The sequence below is a fragment of the Theobroma umbraticum genome, unplaced genomic scaffold (assembly GCF_002168275.2).
Source record: "Theobroma umbraticum cultivar Fairchild unplaced genomic scaffold, ASM216827v3 scaffold_50.0, whole genome shotgun sequence".
Classification (NCBI taxonomy): Eukaryota; Viridiplantae; Streptophyta; class Magnoliopsida; order Malvales; family Malvaceae; genus Theobroma; species Theobroma umbraticum.
In genome coordinates, this window is record NW_018397261.1 from 4,005,292 (window position 1) to 4,022,768 (window position 17,477).

Consider the following 17,477-nt stretch of genomic DNA (forward strand, 5'->3'; position numbering starts at 1 on the left):
CTCGTTGTTGTTCTTGTTCGCCCTCCTCCTCTTCTTCTTCTTTATGTGCTGAGAAGGAACAGAGAGGAGGAACTGAGGTGGCAACTTTGGCAGAGAAGAGAATTGCCTGTGATGTAGGCAGTGGAAGAGGTAGACGATGGATGGTTATCATAGTCTGGCTTACTATTACTTTAGCTGTATGCGTAGTTGGTATCATCTCAAGGAGGAATTTTTGTCTATACGAGGATGAAGAGGTGATTCTAACCCCAACATGAAGTCTCCATTATAACCTACAATGATATTATAATAACCATGGTTAAGAGTGAAGAAGACTGATGCACTTGATCTCTTATTCTATCTTTCAAGGATGCTTCTGCTTGTTAATTTTTATCTTTTTATTTTACTTGCCAGACTATAGCATATATATCTGATTTTAACTGCAATTAGAATGACAAAAGAGGGTGTTTTCCTCTTCTCTTTTTCTTTTCCCTTGTTAATTTTCTTTGTTGTTACGAACATCAGTGCTCTTTCCAATTAGGAATTTGTTGTGATAATTACATGTTCATATATATATGAGCGGCATATGCTTTTCGATTATGAACTATTAACTAGTTTACATGTAATTAATCATGTGGCTTTGAGGGTTAGAAAACATGGAACTGTACATAGCAGGTACTTATTAGCACCACTATTTAAATATTCATGGAAGAAACAGAGGGAGGAGCTTAATTTCTGGAACGTGAAACTCCCTTTCATCTACTTTTTATTTGTAATGTTGCTTGGGAAGTTTGGTCCACTTGCTACAAGAAGTGGAATATCTATTGGGTTTCTCCAGCCGATGCGGCATCCTTTTTCAAAGCTTCGATGTTTTATCCCTTTCCAGCTAACACTAGAAACGCATGGAAAATCCTCTTCTTCGCAGCCCTATGGACCATCTGGTTACGTCGTAATGAGATAATTTTTAGGAACAAAGCCTTCAATCCCAACTAGATCGTTGACATCATCTAGTTGCGTTTTTCTCTTTGATGTAAAGGGAACAGGAAACTGGACCATTTTCCTACTAATTTATGTTTTGACTATCCTAGTGCCTTCTCCAGTAAAAAAGAGAGGAAGAAACCAACAAAGAAGGACATATGAACCCCTCCTCCCAAAAGCTCTCTCAAACTCAACACAGATGGAGCTGCCCGAGGCAAGCTAGGGCCTGCAGGCATCGGGGGAGTCATCAGAGATCATCTAGGCATCATCAAGGGTGTCTTCTCTCATGCCATTGGAGTAGAGGACTCCAACTTTGCTGAATTTCAGGCCATTCAAAGGGGAATTAAGTTCTTTCTTGGCTCTACGTGGGCATCCTTCCTTAAATGGGAAGTTGAGAGTGACTCTTCTAATGCAATACCCAGGGCCCAAAACCACAAAAAAAATCCTTTGGCGCATGAAGCTCATCTCCAACTCCATTGAAAGCACCAACGATATTTTGGACCTATCCTTCACCCATATTAGACGTGAAACTAACTCACTTGTAGATGGGCTCGCCAAAGCTGGTGTTGCAAGAGATTCAAACTTCAGTGCTTACTTTGAATTTGACTTGGGGTGGAAAACGTTTAAATGGGTCATTTTGTTATTACCAAACTTCGTGTTTCTGTACTTACAAGGAAATTCTTAATTTGGTGTGTAGTGTTATTGTAAGGAGAATGATCGACTAATGTACTTATGTTTGGCATATCAGAATCCACCTGATATCTTGCCAATCCTTACACTAAGGACTCTTTTTGTTTTTGTAAGCTACTGCAGCTTATCTTCTGTCTTCCGAATGAGACTATTAATAATATCATGAGCTTTCCAAGAAAAAAAAAATTCTGGAACGTCTAAAAGAAATGAAAATGTAAATATATAGCTTAAAATAATTGAAGGGTTTTCAGTGTTCTAGTTATTCTCTACATCCTAATACAGAACGGAGACTACTGCATAAAAACAAAGAAATGTAAAATGACAAATTCGTGATGGCCATTCTTGTTTAAGTTTTAGTATCATAATAAAGCTCAAAAAATAAAGGGAATGTATCATCATTTACTGAACCTCCAGCCACAGGCAATACAGGCGGAGGTTCACCCAATAACAATGGGGTTCCATTTCCCTGACTTTTACGAGGGACCCGCTCACTGAAAGGTAACAGGCCCCTGCTTTTTTTCATCAGGTTGAAAATATCATTGCAGATGCGGAGTATCGATCCCCGTACCTCTCGCATATTAAGCGAGCGCTCTACCATCTGGGCCGCATCCGCACGTTGCTAATCAGTACAAAGAAGAACACTTCAATATAGAAGTTCCTGGAAAATGTTCACACAGGCAGCCAGGGGTACGAAAAAGTATAAAGTGCCAATGATGGCGTGGAAAATAAGGTATGATAGAGAAAAATGTGTTGATTTTAAATCAATCATTGTGAATGAGACTAGGAATTCAAGTTTGGGAAAACAGAAAAGGTAGATATTAAAGATGCAATTATATATGGGTGGGTGCATTTTGGGATTTATTCCCGTCAGTGGATAGGTGATGATGAGGAAAAGGCCGAGTTGAGGGATAAAGTCAAAGATGATACCATCTACCATGAAATCTGACATGGAATGGTAGATGACATAATGTTGTCAAAGGGTTGGAAAAAGACATTGGGTGCATGTGCAATATGTGAAAAAAGGTTCATGTTGATTTAGAACAAAGAAATGAGGCAGTATCTTTCTTGCTCTTAACTCTTAAAAAGATACTACATCCAATAATAGTTCGGTTTCCTCTTTAAATGAAAGTAATTAGCATCAACAGCTATGGAACTTACTAGTATATTATCATATAATAAACAGCAAGCATATTGTATTGGTAATTATATAACTTAAATGCCAATGCTATATCAATTTTAAAAAGGCTTGTGAGATTGCAGGTTTAAGTCTTCGTGTTACTTTGTATAACATATAGTCGAATGACAAAAAATTACAATAGCAAAGCAGAGAGAAGGCGTGCTATTGGAATTAAATGTCCAATGGTGTTCAAGGTTGGGAAGAGAAGATGTTCCCTCCTTTCAAATGAATACAAAAGCAGGATAGTGAGGAGCAAAAAAACCTATGTGGTGTCATGTCTCAGGATTTCGACATTGTAGTCAAAAGTTTCCCCAATGAACCGGCAGCGCCATCTGCCAGCCCTGATTGAAAAGACACTGCCTATGAACAAAGAACAACGAATGGCTGTTCAAGAGAATTATTGGTTCTGTTAAGCACAGATGCGCGACAAGCAAATTAACTACACAAAAATATTCTCCATTGTCAGATGCAAAACCAGAAAACAATATACACAACAGGTAGGAGACTCTATATATGGACCGCCCCAAGATATAAATCAGCCGTCCCAGCAATGAATGTGTCAAGGGAGTTTCAGGCTCTATTGGCAGAGTCCCAATAATTTGATTCTGCTTTTGACTACTCAATGTATTAGCAAGAGCTAAATATGACCTATGCATCGGCTATGCAAATTCATTCGTTCCGCCTCGTACTCTTGTCGAAAGCATACTTTCACCGTCCAATTTAGCATTAGGCACAAAGCTAGTATGTACCTTGGCAAATCATTCTAGGGCGCCCTCTAGTTATCATATGATATCTGTTTTGGGACGAGATCCCACACCACGAAAAATGAAAAGACAAAAAAAAAAGCATAGCTTCAATAGTTTCTTTGCTGAGGAACAGCACTATAAGCCTAGGTGCATATAATGATATAAACACGTTCTGGCGATGGACTGCAGACCAACACATTTCATAAAGGATTGTACGTTTGCATCTGTCTCAGGATCTGTTCAAAGTTTTCGCTGAACTTCTCCACCGGATGTGTGTGTATCCCCTCATAGGTGGTCACCACAATTTCATCGTCTTTGGAACTGCGTTGGACTTGTTTCTTAACGTTGCATTCTTTATGTGTACACCTGTAATAACTTCTGCAAACAAGACACAACCAAAATGAATACTTGATATATATACACGAGATGGAGACTTCAATTGTTTTGATAACCAAAAATGGATTGAGTGCAGGCTGAATGATTTTAATTTCTTTGTCTGTTCTTTTACGCAGGCTAGCTGAATATGCTAAATTAATAGAAAGCTTCTACTTTCTACATGTATGCCATTCCACTAATAGAACTTGAATCAGCAAATAGGTAGAATGAAAATCCATGTAAAGGACATTAGCTGCCAAATTGCTTCCCTTGGTTCTTAAGTCCATGCTTTTAAACTAAGTGCAACTTTAATTTAAGGTCTGCGCCATAGAATATTGATGGATCTACTTAATCATGAGACCTACAATCTATAGAAGACTGGAATTAATCCCAAAATGCAAAAACCAGAGTTAAAATTTCGGGAGAAACGAATTAAGTAGAGAGATATACCTCGGGAATTTGCTATTCTTAACTGTTTTTTGCCCATATTTCCTCCATCGATACCCATCATCGAGTATATCAACCTGGCTCCTTGTTTGAAACGCATATTTGTGCTTCCTCATCCCCTTATTGTCTCCTTTCTTCCCTACTTTGACCTCACTTTCTGATGATACGTCCTTGGCATCCAAATCTTCACATTGATTTCCCACTTTCGTTGTAGTAATTACATCGTTGCCTTGCAAATAACTTCGATGATTTGTCATGGTTAGCAAGGAAGGGGAGGCTGAAGATCCATCCGGGAAAAGTATGTGGTAATTCTCCATGGTAATAAAGGATGAAGGAAAAAAAAAATATAAAGCTGATATTTAAGATAAGAGATGCATAGAGAGAGCAGTTTATATAAGAATGTGTATATATATATATATTACAGAAAAAAAATATGAAAGGGAATGGTTAGAAAAACAGGTGGGCGGCGTAATGGCCAACGTCCAAAGTCACTGAAAACAGAGAAAAAATTGATGCATGGAGGCTTTATTGTTCATGGATCCACCTCCCTCAGGAGCAAAGAAACTTGAGTCGTATACGTCACGTAACATAACTTGATGAGAATATTTGGCCAAAAATAGGCTTCACGACAGTACATAGCATGCTAAACGTTAATAAGATTGCAAGTTTCTGATGTATATCGTGAGAAATATGAAAATGATGTAAGTTGAAAATATTTATTTGAGATATTTGAATATTTAATTTAATAATAAATATATATATGATCTATTTAAATTTTATTTGAGTGATTAAAAAGTAATTATATAAAATTATAAATTTATATATTTTAAATTTTATATATATAATAAAAAAAAGTGACCACCACCACTATCTTAACTTACTACATTATATATTGTTTTATACAAAAAGTTGCATTCAAATTTTCTTTTCAGAATATATATGGAGGCCTGCGCATAAATTGTTAAAGCAATTAGCTTCAATTATGACATAAAAAATATATACTTTAAGATTAAATTTAAAATAAAATATTTAAACAATTTTCATAAAAATTATACAGAGTATATTAGTTTTTAAAATAAATAATTTGATGAAAAAAATGTTTTTGTTAGACATATAAATCTTATTATTAGTCAATCATTAATATTTTTATTAGTCTGATAATATGATAATATTATTAAGATAATATTTTTTTTATTAATTTTAAAAATTAATATTAAATAAATTATAAATTTTATTTTAAAAAAAAATTTGACTACCCACAGCCGGAGAACGAGTTCCCAAATGCTCCGTTGGGCAGCCCGATCAAGGCTCTTGGATGGGCACCAGATTCGATGTTCCCTTCAAGAGCCTGATTTAGGGTGTTTTTGTTCTTCAATTTATTTATTTTGAATAATTAAAAAGAAAACTCAAGTGTAAATGACTAGTTTAGGGTTGAATGCGGGGTCCAAGAATATGCTGCTATTGGCCAAAGCGGGCAAGTCTTTGTTTCAAACAATTAGGCCATGATACGATTCTAGACTGCGTTGTACCTTTTAAGATTGGACGGCGGCCCGGATAGTTTGAAGTGATATGAAATAAAACGTAATGCTCCGCGTCAGATTAGACTTTTTGGGAAGCTTCATTGAATACTTAGTAAAAGACAAAATGAAAGTTTTCTTCGGCCAAAGTTATTCGCAGAGCGAGGCTCACCCACATTTAATTTCCTATTACTTAAGCTACATTTGTATATGGTAAATAATGAGTAAATATGAGTAAATGTAACATCAATTCAACATATAATCCTTCTTTTTTACCTTTGGTTGGGGAACTTAATTTCTTTCACCATTTGATGAATGGAAAGTAATTTTACCTTGACTCAAATAGTAAAAAGAAACAATTGAAAGATATCTAAGTTATGGAATGAACTAGTTGGTATACCTTTGCTATTTAGAGCATAGTTAAGGTTTTGCTTGATTACTTTATTATTCTTGTTGTTACTTACTTGTGAAAATAAAAGGGCAAAAACTGCATGTGGATGTAAAAGTAAAAATAAATAAATAATTAATTAATTAATTAAAATATAATATAAATTTCCTATCTAAATTCATGATTTTACATTATCAAGGAAACCATGATTATGTAAATAAAAAAATTACAATAGTAGTTTTATGAGTTGAGTTTCTCTCAAAGTATGGATGTTAATGGATATTTTATAGTAAGATATCCTGTATTACTCAATTCAATTAAGTAAAATTAGAATATCTTATACTGAAATTTGAATAGTAATATTATTATTTATCACAGGTTAAAATAGTGATTATAGGGTACCCAATACCTAAACTTAATATAAATAATGTTTTTTAATATTAGTTTTTAGTTTTCTATATATTATATTTTGTTTATAGTTTTCTTATAATTAATATAATACTTACTAAAATTCATTAATTATTCTAAATATGATTTTAATTTTTAATTTTTTTATGAATTAACTTTATTTTTTATTATTAATAATATATATAAATTTATTTTAATTAAATATTTAACGAGTAATGCTATTTCATTATAATTTTAAATAACAGCTCAAAATTTTAATTTAATATTTATAAGATGCAGATATATTATCAAATAATAAGATTCGAATTAAAATATTTAAATAATAATATATTACCCACCGACATGTCCATGCCAATGTAAAATGCTATGGCATCACCAAAAATTTGGTTAGAGTGACAACAAAGGGACCGTACTTGTTCTTGACTTGTTTGGCGAGTTTCGATGCAGCATTGCTGCGCAGTCCTGAATTCTTGCATTCTTAATGTCGGACAACAGGCTGGAAAATGATGGCCATTAGATGAGCCGAATATGGTTAGTCTTGATGGTTTTGGAGCAAAATTATCATGTACAAGGTTCGGCTGGAGATTGAAGTTTCCAAGTTTGATAGTCATAGGTGCGTCTCTGTTTTCCCCTACCCAAGGAGGAGTTGCACATAATTCAAGTCAATAGTCGACTAAAGGGTTAGAAGCCGAGCTTGTAAACCATGAACATTGTCAAATTGTGTATGGAAATGGCAACCCAGGGATGGTCTTAGGATAACAGGAATGAATAAAATTAACATAGACTTGGCATTGAAATCAAGATGAAGGCATTGGGCAAGTGTTGATGATGAGGAATGATTAGTCCATGTAAGCTACAATGTGGTCACCTAAGCCCACTAACTTTTAGCACTTTAGCACCTTAAACTATGCAACTAATTTGACTGGCAACAGAGCGAAATCCGTATCCCCCAGAAAAATTTTTCAATGTGCCAACCGGAAATGGCTCCCCACTAAAACAAAACAAAAACTTTAATTGAAACAGCTGGAACGAGGCAAGTTTTTCTCGAGGAAACGAAAAAAATACATGAAAAATTAGCTCCTAGATACTCGGACCCCAGAGGCTCCACAAACGAGAGTTGAATAAGCCCACCACGTCCGGTAAAACCTTCCTGGCCAAACCCTTGTGGCTAGCCCCAGTTGCTACAGTCACCACCTCCATTTCCAGGTTTCCAGTCACCTCATCATCCACATTCCCTTCTCCTTCATGTTCAGGGCCACCCCGCCCACCCCCATTTTCAGCCTCCGCCAAGGCCTCATTTTCAACCATCGATATTTCACTATCTTGGGACTGCTCTCTATGCAATGCATTAACAGATACTACATTGGATTCATAGATTTCCTTATCTTTCTTCCTGGCTGCTTTATTGTGTTTCTTGGAGACCTCATTTTGGAGCAAATGGTCCTCAAAGGCTTCAATGACTTGATGAATTAGGTCCCTGTTGGGTGAAGAATCCCATCTGTGCCAAAACCTGGTGTAACAATCGAAGCACCCACATTGAAAAAGAGGGGCTTTTCCTTTCTTGCACTTGTTCTTGGATTGATGGTTGAAGGTAGATGGGTTTGTGGTGGAAATAATGGACCTGGTTATCATGTAAGCCAAGACTTCTTGGTCTTGTGGTGGGAGAGGTAGCGCTAGAGTTAGAATTGCTACCGGGAGAAGCTTCAACACAGAGTTAGGATCTCTATAACAAACTGGAGAGGATGGTGAGGATAGAGGAGGGTACACAGCACCTTTCTTCTTGACCTTCATTTTCGGCTTCTCTCTCTCTTCAGACTTCAAAGCTTTTCCTTTTCTTCCTGAAATTTATTCTAGGGGGTCTTTTCTGTTCTGTCTCGACTTCAAGAGAAGCGTCTCATTGTTGAAGAAGAGGGCAAGGGTGGGGTGGTTTCGGATTGGGGAGAGAGAGAGAGAGAGAGGCACTGTTGTTTCTTGGAGAGGTAAAGCTCAAGGCTTTTTTGACATCAAAACTGTAGCAAATGGCTTTTCTTTCTTTTGGGTTCGTACCACGCTTAGCAGCTATCTCAGGTCTGTCAATGGACTGCAGCTTTGCTTTTGCAGGACTTTACGGTCACCACCTTTAACAATCTCGGAGACTGTTAACCCCAGACTTTAATATAATAATAATAATTTTCTTTTTATTATACTGTAATAGGTTTTTTAAATAATTAGTCAAAAAATATTTGTATATGTACATCTATTTTAATTAGTGTAAGATAAGACAACAATTTCACCCTAAATTTATTTCATTAACATGAAATCAACTTAATAACTTTAGGCCTTGTTTCTCTTTTTCGCTTTCGCACCCTCGTGGCGCCCCATACAGAATTATCATCTATTAGTTCCACCAAGTACCTAACTCCTTCGTCTCCTGTTACACCTAAGATATGACAATGAGTATCTAATTATCATATATCAAACCGATCCACCCTGATACTTAAAAAAGTTATAACCCAAATATTTAAGTCTCTTATATCTGGATTTGAGAAAGGCTCGAGTAGAGAATTCATTGTCCATTTTGGATTCGAGTAAAGTACATGTATAAATTTTTATACACTTAGTATTCAAATTCATTTGCGTTTGTTACTGAGTAGTATGAAGCAATTAAACCCAATATCTCTTTAGAAAGTATATATGCTTGAAACGTTTTAACAGTGAATTACATTTAAATTTTCTGCTACTTAATCCTAAAATCCAGCACAGTAAATATAGTTTCTGCCCTAACACAAAAACTATCAAAAGCCAAACTTGAACCTCCTCCAAAAACGAAAAGAATAGTTTTGAAATCTTTTGATTATTCAGAATCTTATGAGGATTCGAAATTGTAGTTTGTCAATGATGTTAACCAAGTGGTAGTTCTCAATTTTTAGTTTAAAGTGAATATTTCTCATCATCTTCTATGTGCTTAATAGAAGAGTCTGTTGTTTACATTAATTGAAAGTTTGATTAATGTTTGTCTTACTGAAATTTGTTGTTGGATTCTATGAAAGAGGATTTTACTAATTTGTAGGGGAAAAAAGAATAAACCAAAATCAAAAGTTGAGTTCTTAATAGATATAAAGAAAGATTAAGAGGAAAAGGGACTTTCTTTGATGAGATTTGGGGGTTATATGGTGGGTTTTCGAGAGAACAATTTTTAGTCAAGGTTACTATGTATTCGTTTCAGGTATTTAACGGATTCAAGTAGTTTTTATTTATTTTGGATAAGATTTGGGTAATAATTTTTGTTTCTCACTTTTCTCTAAAAGTTAAGTATAGTGTCATGATTATGATTACTTAGGAAATTATTTGGTTGAAATTTTTATTGACACATCTAGACATTCTTTCCATTAAGCCAGTCCCCTTGTCTTGTGATTCACATGAATCCTTTCACTTAGTAGCTTATTCAGTCTACTATGAGAGCACTAAACGCATTGAAGTTGATTGCCATGTAGTTCATGAGAAACTCCAAGCTAAGATCCTTCTTCCTCATCCCATTTTCACCCCAAACCAACTTATTCATGACTTAATCACCAAACCCCGTGGCAAAGTATGTTTTCATTTTTTTCAAAGCCAAATTAGGCATTCAAATCTTAATACTCCAACTTAAGGAGTATTAGAACAATATTTTACTTGATTAGATCTCAGCATATTTTTACAATTATTTCAATATATTTTTCATACATATTTTTATTTAGGAACTCTTTGGTCAAATTATGTATTTAGTTTTTCTATTCTATCCAAATGCTAGATTTAACCATTTTATTACATGTCGTATAAATCAATTCTTTGTGTTTTCAAAATTTGTTAATATTAATCTAATCATTAATACAATCAAGTTTCTTTCGTTAAAGTTGTTGACGTGACATTGAACATATTAATGTAACATTGATTGATACTTGTTTGAAATTTTTAAGATTTTAATGATCAAAATTTGAATTTAAATTTTATACTCTATTAAAATGTTAAATTTAAAAAGTTGTTGGATTTTTTTTTGTAAGTAAAAAAAAAAATTTCATTCAAAGCCAAGGAATGAATGTTTCCCCATAAACGATACAGCCCATAGCACCAAAAGAAAACAAATTCACAGATATTTGAGATTATGCCCACAACCAGCTGGTATCCCCTTAAATCCCAAGGCTTGACTTGTTTTGTTAGACTTCTGCCCCATCAAAAACCGAGAAACCAATCACCAGAACGCCCAAAACCTATCATCCTACATCAAACAATCCGTCATAAGAAAACCCAGAGTCCCTACAAACTTAAAAAAGATCGCCCCATAAATCCAGATCTCCTGAACACCCTCTTAGGAATGGGCAAAAATCGAAACAAGCCAAAAACAAACTAATGATCAGTTCCTAAATAAAGGCACAAAAAAGCTCTATGATCGTTCAACACCTTCCTGCACCTCAACATCCTTTCATCACCTTCATAATGATTAAACTTTCTCCTTTTTTTTTCCAATCCAACAACATTATCCAGACCACAAAGCAACCCAAAGACGGAAAAACCAGGGATCAACACTTACTTGAAAGTTCTCAAGATATCTGACTGTTGTTAAGCACCTTCTTTTGCTAAAGTATCGGCTCTCTGATTACCTTCTCTTCTAACATGTCGAATCTCCCAACCCTCCAATTTCTCTTTCAATCTCTCCACATGTAAGACCACTTTTCTCATTCTCCACAGGCCTAAATCCGGATGGATCGTCCATTTAACCGCATTACTCGAATTGCTCTCAATAAGAAGTTTATGATTGTCCTTCCATGTTGATGCTGAAAAAATCAAGAATGTTTCCCTCACTGCCATCATCTTTGCGAAATTGGAGTCAACTTCACCTATAGCTTTGGAGAAAATGATTTTGACTTCCCCCCTATGATCCCTCAAAACCCCACATATCCATACCAGTCCAAGGCAACCTTTACCTGCTCCATTAACATTAAATTTTAATTGTCCTTGTGATGGTTTTTCCCATAGAATTCTCTTGCTTTCCTTACTCTTCTTAGCATCCTAGCCTTGGGCTGGAGGCTGTCTATACACATTGAACACAAACGGATAATCTTTTGGCCATTTTGCATTTGCCCAATAAGCTACCCTAATCCTGGCAAGCTCCAAGACCTGTTCCCTATTCCACTCCTTGGCTTGAAACACAATTTCATTTCTACTTTTCCATATTGACCATACTACTGCAAAAAACCACATTTTCCAAATCCTAACATCTAACCCACCCAGCTGCCATTTGTTTCACACACGAAACAGCTCTTTAACTCTCCCTGCAGAGACCCACATTGTGCCCCATAGCCTACACCATTCAACCCAAATTTTCCATGATTCATTACAAGTTACAAAAAGATGATCACAAGTCTCCCTATCAACATTACACAGCACACATTGCACTCCACTATTCAAGTTCACACCCCTTTTAACAAGCTTTTTCTTAACTCTTATTTTACGATGTAACAGTTGCCACACAAAGAACTCAACTTTGTAAGGTGCAAGATTTGCCCACACTTGTTTCCAAACCCCATTAACGTTCGCTCTTGAGTTAAGGGCGTATCTACAAAAGGACTTAGTTGTGTAATTGCCACTTGTATCACTTTTTCACACCAACTCATCTTTCAATTCCTTACTAAGCTGGAATTCTTTTATGGTGTCTTCAAACATTTCCCATTGCTCAACCTCCCAATCAAAAAGCTGTCTGCAAAGTTCTACCTTTCATTTCCACTTTTCTTCATCCCAACTTCCGAACTCAATGATTTTTCCTCTTTTTTTTACTGCCAACGCGAACACCCTCGAGAAGGCATCTGCCAGTGTCCTGCCTTAGATCCATTCATTCTGCCAGAATCTCAAATTCTCACCATTCCCAACAACAAAACCTAGATTTTCATGAACTTGCAAGAAAAACTTGTTAGAACAGAAAAAGGGACTGATTATTTTTCTCCATAATGTTGGATTTAGTGTCTCTATTATAATTTGTATGAATTGTATTTTCAAAATTTATTAATATGAGGCCAATCATTAACACCATTAAATCTCAATGATGTAAAATTTTTAAAGATTTTAAAAATTAGAAAATATGATGTGATTTTTAAAAGGTCACGTTGCTAACCAAACTGTTAAAAACCCAAAATCAACACAAACTAGCTTTAATGTCTAGTGAATTGTTTTGAGTATTAGATCAGAATAAAATACACATTCAACATAATTGGTTTTTAATGTCTAATACGTGATATGATATGAAAAAATAACGCATTATCATGGAAATCATTATTATGAAATGTAAAAGAATGAAGCGTTGCCGATTATATATGAGTCCACCATCAACGTTGGTCTCATGAGTTATACCTGTCATCATTCATAACCGGCTTATGATTTGGGTTTTGTTACTTCAGAATTGCAAATGGGAACCCTTTATCATGGGTGTACATTAGCCTATTGAAAACCCTGCCTATTCTAAACAACCGGTCAAGAGATTTGAGTGCCGTAATGGTCTCTCCTTGAGGCCCTAGCCTCCAGTTCCAGCTCCAGGCCATGCTCCACAATACTCCAGCTGCGACCAAAAAGCAGCCCACGACGGAAGCAACTATATTTTCTGGGCTATGGCCCCTGTCATGTGCTTGAATGCCTAGTGTTTTTCATTTGGAAAGACAATGAAGGTGCATTGCTTACTACGATTTGCTATTTCCTGAAATCAACAAACTTTATAGTAGCATTTGATACTTTCTAATGTAATAAAATATAATATAATTACAAATAATATAATTACAAGTAATATAATTACAAATAATATAATTATAAAAAAATAATATTACAGTGTTTAATATATAAATAAAATAATAATTAAAATATAAAAAAAATAATATTACTGTATTTGGTTTATAAATATTTTATTAGAAATATAATGTTAATTTTTAAAATTATCTCTATTTATTAAAATATAAATTTAATATATTTATATTTTTTATTATTAATTTTTAATAATATCATCTCGTAAATATATTTTTAATATCATATATTTTATTTTCATTTATTATTATAATCTTATATTTTTTTAATCTAATTTTTTATATTATATATTTTATTTTAATTTTTCTTACCTATATTATATAAATTTTAATTTATTATATGTTATTTTATTTTAATTTTTGATTCTTATATTATATATTTTATTTTAATATTTTTTATTTTAATTGTAACATTACAAAATATTTTTAATAAAGTAATAAAATTAAAATATAAAAATATCTTTAAAAATATTATAGAATGCAATGTAATATGATTGCATTAATTTTAAATTGTAATCACATTATAATCTTTAATTGTAATGTAATTGTTTTACAATATTAGATTACAGTGATCTGTTATAAAATAAATATTATAATATAATTTAATTAGACATATTAAAAAAATATATTTTCACTCTTTTTATACCAAATATTATCTATATATAAAGATTCAAAGTTAATTAGTGGTAGTTTCATTTATGGTAAATACATGAAGTCAGAGACAAAATTTTGAAGCAATTAACAGTTCGTCAGTAATTATTGTGACAAATGTCTTTCAAGCTTTAAATTTATGTACAACACTTGTATTTGTGAGCATTTGACCTAATTAATATTGCTCTTTTTTATCTTCGTACGTCTGACAAAACAAATACCAGGCATATCAGATGTTGATAAACATTTATGCCTGTTTCTAGTTCCTTTCCATGAATGGGTCCCTCCATACTATGGTTGTTAGCAAGACCGTGCCAAATTACACCCTCCTGCTCGCAAGTCACATCGGTTGGTACAGATGCAAGTGTCACATCCCTTTTACTCTCGCCCTTTCGTGATTCCGAGCATCGGAGGCGAGAGGCACGACGCAATAAAATGGCGATGGACGTGCAGGCGGGGGGGCTTAAGAAAGCTTGCCATGAGTCCCATGTCGCGCCGTGTCGGTGTTGGACTGGTTGGTACATGCCTGGGGGCCACCTTCGCCAGTGAGGGCTCCACATAAACATTGTCACATGCATGGCCAATCAAATAATTTTACCTTGGTATGTTTAGGCTTTTCACAGACAATGAGTGACGCTTGAGCCTCTTTGGATCATTTGATTAGTACGGCCATTATCTTACTCTTTTTTTTAAAAAAAAAAACGAATTTGCTTCCAGTTGATTGCATTCTCCTGTCTGAGATGGGCAAAATCCCTGTTGTCCCAGAGTCTCCCTTTGATCTTTGGATGAAAGCAAGAAATGGCCAAACAGAGGAATGTAGTCCGACAAAACCTCATGTCACTTTCGGTGTATTTGAGATAATTTCATTATAGAGAGACGCCTGGTCTTGTGATTATTATTATTTTTTTTCTCTCCTTTGTTTCGCCCCTCCCCTCCTTTGTTTGGCAGTTTTTGTTGCTTGAAGGAAGTGTTTTTAATTTGTGGTTACCTTGCATTTGTTGACTTGTCCCTCAAAGATTGAAAGAGTACCTTTTATCTCACTGTTATTAATAAAATTTGGGAGATATGCCTATCCTGCATAAACTGTTGGCATTTTCAAAAGGGGTAACTTCAACTTTTCATCCGATCATCATCGATACCGACACAGCGACTCAATATTTTTGACAATGATTCACATTCAACGAAACAAATGGTATGACTCAGCTCGAGAATGTGACTCGCGACAATTATTTTGGTTGAACTATACATATCTGAGACGAATCTAATCTTATCCTTTTCTTCCTTCGTTGTTTGATAAGAAAACAAACGTCATTAATTTTTTCCAACTACTAGGCTGCTTTAAAACTTGAAACCAACAGCCACGAATTGAATGTTCTGTTCTTCGATTAATCACATTGTTTGATTTTGATTAGTGCTGTTTGCCATTAAGGTTCCAAACCCCACTTTCTTTTTGGGATGCTCCGTTTGAATGGGGTACATGGGCCAAGGAAATGGACATAAAGAGAAAAATATGAATGGTTTTCTGGCAGTCAAAGTTGGGCCCTGTTAGCCCAAAACAGAGGCCCGATGAGGCTACTACAAAATCTTTTTGCCCTCTAGAATCTAGATGGTTAAGCTTGTACGATTTTGAAGCAAGTTCAAAGTTAGATCAAATGATTTCCTTCTGGTGGCTCAGATGATCCCAACTCACTGTACATATACTTGGGGGATTAGCACACGGGTTTGCGACACTGCACGTGTAGAAAATTTAATTCTAAAAGTTCGATGATTTAACAGATCATCGCAAAGTTATAAAACCTCCTTTGGCAACGACAAAACCTTTGGCAAACAGTAGCATGCCGAAAGGCACAACCAGACTTGGAACCTTTCTATGGGTTTCGAGGGCATTTTGCCAAGCGTCAAGAATTCAGGTGAGGAAAGGACATGTCATCTGGTATGTGGCATTTAAACATTTCATTAAGAAGACCATAATGTGTTGCCTTGAGAAGGAAGTATTGTCTGGATGCTTCGGATTAAGCAGCAGAAAAGTAATGCGCTGTTCGATTTCTTCTTGGCTGGAATTGGACACACTCACATGGAAAAGCCAATCCCCCCGTAAACGGGCTCATGCAAATGTGGGTCGGTCTGGAAGCCGTATGCCCTGTTGATGAGGGGGATGGATCATCCTTTTTACAGTATTTGGGACACGATGGACGTCTTCCTTTCCTGTTACTTTTTTCATATAGTACTAGGCTGCAATCATAACAAAAATAATAACGATAATAACAGTGTTGATGATCTGATTCCCAATCTGATTGAATATGTGGCGGGAACTAGTTGAGAAGTGAAAGTTGAAGAAGGTCCTTAACACGGGATCGTTTTAACTGCCGGTTTTACTAAATGTTAAGGAGTCTTGTGGTTTTAGTCTTTTAAACTTGATATAATAAAAATTGTGGATGTATGTGTCGTTTCGTTTCTTTAATGCTTAAGTTGTATGACACTCTCTTGTCTCGTTTAAATCTTGTTATTTTTATGTGAGTATAAATACAAATATGCAACCGTTATTCCTTAGCTGCTTGTGATTCTCTGCTATACAGCTTTCATTTCATTTTTTCCTTCTGTTCTTCAAGTATTCTTATATTTGCCGGCATTAGTCTTTCTCAAATCTTTGACAAACAGCAACCAATGCATGTGCTTTTAGTCACAGCTTCAATGAGAAGTAGTTTTCCTTAAAACATTTGGTGATCACAAGTGGTTCAGAAGGCAAAGGCTTAGTGGGGTAGTTGCTATTGCTTTCTGTTGCGACAGTGTTGTTTCTATGTGTTTCTGCCATTGTCATTATTGAATCTCGCTGAATCCCACTGATAGATTATATGCATAATGGTTAGTTGAATAAGGAAATCAGTGCTAAACTCAGTATAAGATGGTTTATGACCTGTTTAACTAATTCCAGAAAAGAAAGCTCGTGACTGCTCCAATAGACTAAAGGCCATAGGAGATTTTGATTTTGTGTGGTCCTGGAGGACAGGGACCTCTACTCTAGTTAGGTCCATTTGGAGATATCCTGTTAAAAAGGCCGATGACCTGTGGCGATTTGTGACACAGATCTTATCCCAGAATGGGAACAACTAGTTTCTACCATTGTCGTAAAGTTGCAATAATCACACTTGCATTATTAATTGATTTTCCTGGGATACCATTCTTCGGATATTTGAGCCCTTTCCAGGCAATCAAGGGAAAGGAGAAATTAGTTTGGACTTCAGATCTTTTTGCAGGTTCTGCAGCAAACCTGTAAAATGAAACGTCCATGGTACTTGTAATTACTTCCTGATACCGATAAATCTT

The 17,477-nt window shown here is 35.1% G+C and overlaps 3 protein-coding genes and 1 non-coding gene across 4 annotated transcripts; all 4 read right to left on the reverse strand.

Moving 5' to 3' along the window:
* Positions 1-2,029: 2,029 nt before the first annotated feature.
* On the reverse strand, positions 2,030-2,163 carry LOC149527101 (small nucleolar RNA snoR74). The gene has a single exon (XR_016351348.1). It is a non-coding gene; the product is annotated as a small nucleolar RNA snoR74 (small nucleolar RNA).
* A 1,093-nt stretch (positions 2,164-3,256) lies between these two features.
* On the reverse strand, positions 3,257-4,836 carry LOC110418066 (putative WRKY transcription factor 43). Its single transcript, XM_021430684.2, has 2 exons — positions 4,393-4,836; positions 3,257-3,945 (listed from the first exon to the last, which is right to left on the reverse strand). The coding sequence occupies exons 1-2, from the start codon at positions 4,704-4,706 to the stop codon at positions 3,768-3,770; spliced, it is 492 nt and encodes a 163-aa protein (XP_021286359.1). The 5' UTR covers positions 4,707-4,836; the 3' UTR covers positions 3,257-3,767.
* Positions 4,837-7,523: 2,687 nt separating this feature from the next.
* LOC110418502 (uncharacterized) lies at positions 7,524-8,804 on the reverse strand. The gene has a single exon (XM_021431246.1). It carries the CDS (start codon positions 8,491-8,493, stop codon positions 7,783-7,785), a length of 711 nt encoding a protein of 236 aa, XP_021286921.1. The 5' UTR covers positions 8,494-8,804; the 3' UTR covers positions 7,524-7,782.
* Positions 8,805-11,277: 2,473 nt separating this feature from the next.
* LOC149527102 (uncharacterized) lies at positions 11,278-13,250 on the reverse strand. The gene is made up of 5 exons (XM_089783781.1): positions 13,105-13,250; positions 12,443-12,532; positions 12,064-12,274; positions 11,733-11,949; positions 11,278-11,642 (listed from the first exon to the last, which is right to left on the reverse strand). Exons 1-5 carry the CDS (start codon positions 13,248-13,250, stop codon positions 11,278-11,280), a joined length of 1,029 nt encoding a protein of 342 aa, XP_089639907.1.
* Positions 13,251-17,477: the final 4,227 nt, after the last annotated feature.